General features: G+C 40.3%; 1 protein-coding gene across 2 annotated transcripts in view; it reads left to right on the top strand.

The window, feature by feature from the left end:
• Positions 1 to 7,500, top strand: part of vars2 (valyl-tRNA synthetase 2, mitochondrial) — a 37,397-nt gene that overhangs the window by 29,392 nt on the left and 505 nt on the right. For both annotated transcript variants that reach the window (XM_088404325.1, XM_088404324.1), the window contains 5 exons: positions 257 to 499; positions 2,893 to 3,004; positions 3,148 to 3,344; positions 5,578 to 5,727; positions 6,989 to 7,500. The exon at positions 6,989 to 7,500 is cut by the window's right edge and continues 505 nt beyond it. In XM_088404325.1, the coding sequence (XP_088260451.1) occupies positions 257 to 499; positions 2,893 to 3,004; positions 3,148 to 3,344; positions 5,578 to 5,727; positions 6,989 to 7,105 (819 nt within the window). In that variant the 3' untranslated portion in view covers positions 7,106 to 7,500. The remainder of the gene's footprint in view (positions 1 to 256; positions 500 to 2,892; positions 3,005 to 3,147; positions 3,345 to 5,577; positions 5,728 to 6,988) is intronic.

The raw sequence follows: 7,500 nt of genomic DNA, 5'->3' as shown, positions 1-7,500 counted from the left end.
TATATATATATATATATATATACATATATATATATATATATATATATATATATATATATATATATATATATATATATATATATATACATACACATATACAGTGGGCTTAATCCGTTCAGCGGCTTTGCTTGTAACTCGAATTGCTCGTATGACGGGCAATCCAAATATATATATATGTATATATGTATTTATGTATATATATGTATTTATGTATATGTATATATAATGAACCCTTGTATCTGTGCATGTTTTTTAGGAGAGTTTGAAACCTGTGCTACTGAAACAAAGTAAAGGAAGAATGGTCACGCAGCCTGGCTGCAAAATGAGACCAGCTGCAAGCGTCGTCCTCTTTCACTGTGTGTCTACGTCTCTTGCCCTCCTTTCCCCAATCATGCCGTTCCTTACAGAGGAACTGTGGCAAAGACTCCAGCCATTCAGAACTGAAACGACAGCTCAAAAGAGCCTCTGTCTTCAGGCTTTCCCTCGCTTAGCTCAACTGGTACTGTCACTACTTCATCATCCAAAGCAAACTGTTTTATACAGTGATCCCTTGTTTTCTGCGGTTAATTTGGACCGGAACCCCCTCGCAATAAGTGAAAACCGTGATGTAGCGTCGTCAGGAGATGCGAAACCAAGCTTTGGATCCTCTTGCCTTTTTTAATGAATTGGAATTTAAAGTGTAAACTCTGCATTTTAACCATGTTCATTAAGCTTCTTGTTACACGCTCTAGTCGCACGTCCGAGTAAGTGCTCAATATATGAGGCACGTGACTAGACACGGAAGACATGGAAAAGAGAGGGCATACCAGTACATTTACTGTATAAGGTTTAATCATTTCAAATTAAAGTAAATATGTGTTCTGCAGCAGTAGTTTGAGTGCCAGTGCATTTATAGATAACTTGCCTGGCACGTCTCTCTGTAATATAATTTTGTTTTTCTCCCCCCTAATAATCCGCAATGCACTGAGGGTGCGAATGGCAAGGCGCGTAGTCGCGAGGAATCACTGTACTTTTCTCTTTTCGTCTCGCATCTAGCGTCATTCAACGTGTTCCTGATTAACGGACTTACAGTTAGTTGCAAATAATTTTAATGATCGATTAATCAGTCTATTTTTTTTTTTATTTTGTCAGTTTTTCAAAATGTGTTTTTTTTTTCATCCATCTATTCATCCATCCATCCATTTCCTACTGCTTTTCTCTGAGGTCAGGTCGTGGGCCAGCACCTTCAGCAGGGAAGTCCAGACTTCCCTTACCCCGTCCACTTCGTTCAACTTCGGGGTAGTTCCCCAGGTATTCCCAGGCCAGCTGAGACATAGTCTCGCAGCCTGTCCTAATTGACCCCCCCAGGCCTCTTCCCAGTAGAAGATGCCTGGAACACCTCACCAGAGAGGTGCCTAGAATGCATCCTAATCACCTAACCAGATGTCTGAACCACCTCAACTGGCTCCTCTCAACGCGGAGGAGCAACAAGTCGACACTGAGCCCCTCCCGGGTGAGTCGGTTTCTCACGTTATCTCTAAGGGAGAGCCCAGACTTCCTTCGGAGGAAACTCATTTTGGTCACTTGTTTCCAGAATTTTGTTCTTACATTCACAATCCACAGCTTGTGGCCCTCTGGCGATGGCAGGGATGTACATCGACCAGTAAATATTGGGCTTCGCCTTTCGGCTCAGCTCTTTCTTTTCCAACAGACAAGGCTACAGAGACACCGATCCGTCAATGGATCTTCCGTTCCATCCTATACTCACTTGTGAACAAGACCCCAATATACTTAAATTCCATTTGGGGCAGGACCTCATCCCCGACCTGGAGACAGCACTCCACCCTTTTCCAACTTGGAGTCCACCAGCAGGTACGAGGATTGCCGCCATGACAGGCACTAATCACCTTACAACCACAACTCCAAGCAGACACCTCGACAATGGAGGTGTGAAACATGGTCCGTTCATTCTCAATTTCCCCCCTGATCCCATGTATGAGAGAAATTCTGCTGGAAGTTGGAATTAAAACTCCTTCTTACAGAGCATTGTGCCAGACATTCCCAGTAGACCCTCACGATATGTTTGGTTTTGCCAGGTCTGCAGCATCCTCCCCCACCATACTAGCCAACACACCACCAGCTGGTGATCGGTTGACCCTTCTTCACCCTGAGCCGCAAATTTGATGATACGACCTCAAAGTCGATCATCCAACTGCAGCCCCATTGTCCTGATGCTAACTGATGTGCCAAGGTCTCGGCCCTTGGCTGCGGCCCAGCTCTCTTTGCACCCAACCTCTTTGGCCCCTCCCACAGGTGTTGATCCCATGAAAGGGGGGACCCACGTTGCTTCTTCAGGCTGTGCCCAGCCGGGCCCCATGGGTGCAGGCCCGGCCACCATTATATGCAATCAAAGGGTCTGTGAGCCATGCATAGTCTGGTCACCTAGGACCTTTTTATTATGGGTGATCAAGCCACAGAGAACTTAGCTCTTAGAATAACAGGGATACGCAAACCCCTCCACCACTGTAAGGTGACGGCTCATGGAAGGTAATCCCTTCATTAAAAACATGCCATTATTTCAAATTCACATAGTAGAAAATGCACTTAACTTAAATGAATGGTGTTTCCAAATGGTTTTTACCCCTAACTTCTCAGAAAGTAGGAAAAGCATTATTTAGTAAAAGCAATTGTTTTGTTTTGAATTAACACAAAAAATCGATCCACTTTCATGGAAGACAACATAAATAAAATTTTCAACTGAAAACCTGAAATTCTTAATATTTAAACAAGGGATTTATTCTTGAATGTATGGATGAACTGATTGATGGAAAAAAAAAACAATGTTCAAAAATTGCACAGCAATCTGTAACAATTTAAATTTATGTAGTTATTTTTTCATCTCCATCCTGCCAGAAACACTGGTATTTCCCAGAAGTGGAAAGAGATTTTCTCCTGGTCCAGGAAGTGATCAGAGTTGCTCGCTCCTTAAGGGCTCAGTGTGGTTTGACCAAAGAAAGACCTGATAGTAAGTATGAATCAGATACTAATGAATCAGTAATAATCAGATTATAACGTCAACATTTTAGTGATCAGTGTTAAAATATCAGTGTTAAAAATATCATTGTAGTTTTGTAGTTAGAAAAATTTGCATCTTCCTAAATGTTTCAGTGTGGGTGGTATGTTCACCCAGTCAAGCCCAGATTCTCCTTCACTTTGGATCTGCTGCATGGTCTTTGAGCCGAGTCTCCCGCTTCAATATCTACTGTCCTGAAGAAGCTCTCTCCACTGTCTCTTCTATTCCCCCACCCGAAGGTTGCCTTGTAGGTGTTGTGGATCACACATGTCAACTACATCTTCCTTTTCAGGTAGTAATGATCCTTTTATCTCTAATTAAACAGGCTAGTAAATAAATTATATCAACAAAGGAAATTCAAATAAATTAAAATTATGGAGATGAAGTACAATGATTTTCAAAACAGGACTCCATTGTAAAAAGAAACTATTGGCATTATCTATATAAATACAATGTTCCATCGTTATTTGCGGTTAACGTGGACTGAAACTTCCCAAAGAAAAGTGATGGGTTTTTTTCATGGCTACCCCCTCCCACCCCCCCACCCCCCAGGAATTTTCATACATGTTTATGTGGGTAATAAAAATGTTTAAATGTGAAAAAAAAATACTTTACATAATTGAGACAAAGATTACTGCTTTACACATGTTTACTTAATTCTTTAAGCATTAAGCTTTATACAGTAATTGTACTGTTATCGCTTCCTGTTTCCATCCCTTGGCTACAGTCGGGTACACGGGGGGCTGAAGATGCCCTTGGAGTAACGGCTCTCATGTCGACCTAGAGCCCGTAGCTGAGCAAACTTAACAACAGGGAATCAGAGTTTACATTTGAAATTCCAATTTATTAAAAAAGCACTCAAGGTAACATCTTCCCAACGCTTTCTTTTGTATTCACCATTCTCCTTCTGCATCGCATTGTCACTGATGTCTGTGCTTCACTCAGAGAATGCTTCAAGCACTATCCTCAACAGTCAACAGGTTGAACAAGACTGGCAAGGTAATCAGTCAATCAGCTCACGGACCCTCCTATAAAACATGTGATTGGCTCCTGCTGCAACATAGATCATTGAGGACAGGAGTGGATTTGGTCAGCTATGGGCTCCGCTCTTGGTTGATGTCGAAGGAGTGCCCGTGGCATAAGCAATTGAAGCCAGCTCGTCTGTTTAGCATGCACCAAACCTCCACAGTGCGTCTTTCTGCAATGTAGCTTTTTTTTTTTTTAAATGGAAAAAAACAAACGTGAAGCACTGAGGATGTGAAGGAGGAAATGCAAAGTTGCGAGGAAACACTGTATTCCATACTGTAGTAATATACTTTTAAACTTTAGAACGGCTAATCCTCTCTGACACTACGTACATGTCGTTCTTCATTTCCGGTTGTATTTGATATAAGTGATAATTAATTTTCTTATCCAGAGACCAAACACTTACTACTTTGTAAGTGTTTACTCACTACTTGTGCTTTTCAATGTTGGATGTTCTTCGCTTTAATGCTGTTCCAGCCAGATATTTGTGAAAGGTGCAGTCAATAACAAGGTCAGAAGTATCTAAGTCAAAGTCAAGTTTATTGTCAATTTCTTCACATGTCCTTAACATACAAAGGATTCGAAATTGCGTTTCTCACTATCCTCTGCGTTTTACATGTACAAAAACAAAGTGCAGGTGCGCAAGACGAGACGATCCTAAAAACTAGATTCTTATCTATAGTAATGTAATGTGCAGTATGTTAGAGCTAAATTGGCTAGTTTTGCTAAATTAATAACTTAAACTAAAAACTAAATAGGAAAAACCAGGTATGGCAAGAGTCCAGACAAGGCAAGACAAGACATAAGTAGCAGCATATGACAAGACAATCCAATAGTACGAAACAAAGCAAGACAACTCTGACTGTGGTTGTCCCAGTTGTGTGCATTAGAGGTAGTTGTTATAGTTCTAAGTGTAATCGCTAGTGCAATAGAAGTATAATTATAAATAAATATGGCAGCAGCTAGTCTGTGCAAATTTTGCAAGTGCATGAGCAAAGTTTGAGTTTAGGTGTGGGGGGGAGGTCCAATGACCTAAACTTTGTCTGCCAGCTAGGTGTTTCTTCTGGCTGGGGCAGAGTGTGGGAGAGAGTAGGGGAGAGAGAGAGAGTTCAGTAGTTTCATGGTTGGGAAGGGAGGAGAGTTCAGCAGTCTCACGGCCTGGTGGATGAAGCTGTTCCTGAGTCGGGTGGTGCAGGAGCGAAGGCTCCTGTACGTCTTTCCGGAGGGCAGGAGGCTGAACAGACTAATAAATAACTCAGATCTTGGGCTCGTCATGTTTCGTCTTTTATTATTTTAGTTACCAAGATTTTTTAGGCAGTTTTTTTTCTAGCTTTTTCTTTGGGAACAGTTTGAAGAACATTTTTTTTCTGTTCAATCATCACCCAGTTTTGTGGTATGCATTAGGTTTTGCCCCTTATTGCCCTTCAGGGCTCCATTAATATTTTTACTCTGATGAGAATAAAAACACAAATAAATGACTAATTAAATTATTTACACAGAGTGCCACGGACATGAACAAACAAGTTGCCCAGCTCACCCAGCGTAGAAGCAAGCTTGTCCCCAAGCTGAAGGAGCTCCTCTTCAAAATCCAGTCTCCAGACTATTTGACCAAGGTCCCAGCACATATCAGGGAGCAGATGGATAATAAGGTAAGCAACGAGCATGTAACAAAGAATGGCATAATCAGACATTCAGCACCTTAGCAACAAAATTATAAACTTCATGACATCAGCATTAATGGGAAAAAAACGCATCATTTATTCATTTCAATTTTCTTAACATCATTTATCAACCGATTCATGAAAATATTAAAGAACCAGTATCATGGGATTAACACAGTTAAAAATTCATAAATGATGAAATCTTACCATTGGTGATTTGAGTTCTTATGAAGTGTGAGGTTTGCCAGTGGCATTTCTAACCAGAGTATGAAACATCTTGAAAATGATTTTCGACTCAAAATGAGGCAAAACAACAAACACAAATCAACCCCACAAGTCATGGCAGTTGTTGATGTTAATCATAAAGCGGGATAAATGAATATGTGGTTTTCCAAATTTCAGAAGAAAAATGCCCCTTCGAAGAATGGACTTTCACATGAATGTGCTGTATACAGTAAATGCATCTAATTAACATGGTGCAATTTCATACAACGAAGCTGTACCCACTTCTATGGGTTCTCCATTGGGTGCATTTGCCATCTTACATTTGTAATCCTACAGCAATGCCACTCTTGTATTAAGAAGGTTCATGCAGTTTTCCGTGAAATGATGACCATCAGAAATGCCAGCTGATTGTCTGGCCGTGTGCTGCCACGTTGACATGTTATGCAGTAAAAACTTATACTCAATGAATGAAATGTTGTCTTACTTTGGCAACATTGTGCTGCATTTTTTCTCCCCAACTCTGGTGTAAAACTGCAATTAAAATAGGCACTGCTGCTCGGATAATGTGGCCGCATCCTTACACTGCACAGGTGGTATGGGGGCAGTGTATAGGCGGTACAAGGGCCTTCCTGTGTGCTCTGACATCATCGTATCCCTTGCAAGCTGAGAGCACAGAATAAGCAATTAATTCTTAGAAATGCATCCATAAAGGAAAATAACACTTTTAATACTGCTTAGGGTGAAAAGGTTAAAAGCTCCAAAAAGTTGAATTTCCACAATAGGGTACTTTATGAAATCCTTTAAACTACAAAATGACCAAAAATAAGACTTTTTCTTCATTTTGTTTTAAAATGTTTTATCATTGAAAAACGATGAGGAAGTACAAATGTACTGTATATGCATGAAACATTTCCTTAACTGTGCCACATGCTGAGCCATCAGAATTACTGTCATCATTTCTCTTTTTGTTATGGTATGCAAAATATTCTGTTTCCTCATGTTCCTTCTTCTTGTTGAATTTTAGATGTCAGCCTTTCACCAGGAGTTGAAGACTATTGAGGATCAGCTTAAGGTGCTACGAATGACAGAATGTTCCAACAGCAGATATTCCAATGATGATGAAAGTGCTCAAAGTTCTTGAGGGCACATTATTTAATAATAATAAAAAAAACAAGAAAAACAATCCCCGTATATTGGTAGAAGCTATTATAGTGCAATTATCTTTATTATAGTTGTTAGCATTATTATAGTTATTAATTTTTATGACATTTTTAGGATGGACTCAATCATGTACTTACTCCCAATATGCTGTCTCCACCTTTTTGATTATGTTTACGTATTAAAGGAACATAAGAGTTTGAGCTTAAAGTAGTTCATTAGATTTTGCTACATTCTGTGTATGAGAGTGTGAGACTGTAAAGTGAACAAAACAGAATGTGTGGTGTGAGGGAGTGTAAGAATGGAATGTTTCAGAGCAAACAGTGCTAGTCACGGGGAGGATACAGGGACGAGATAACCCAGAGGCACCTGGTGGGA

This window comes from Hippichthys cyanospilos, chromosome 21 (assembly GCF_059441005.1).
Source record: "Hippichthys cyanospilos isolate Australia breed blue-spotted pipefish chromosome 21, RoL_Hcya_1.0, whole genome shotgun sequence".
Taxonomy (NCBI): domain Eukaryota; kingdom Metazoa; phylum Chordata; class Actinopteri; order Syngnathiformes; family Syngnathidae; genus Hippichthys; species Hippichthys cyanospilos.
This window is presented reverse-complemented; position numbering and strand designations above follow the sequence as displayed.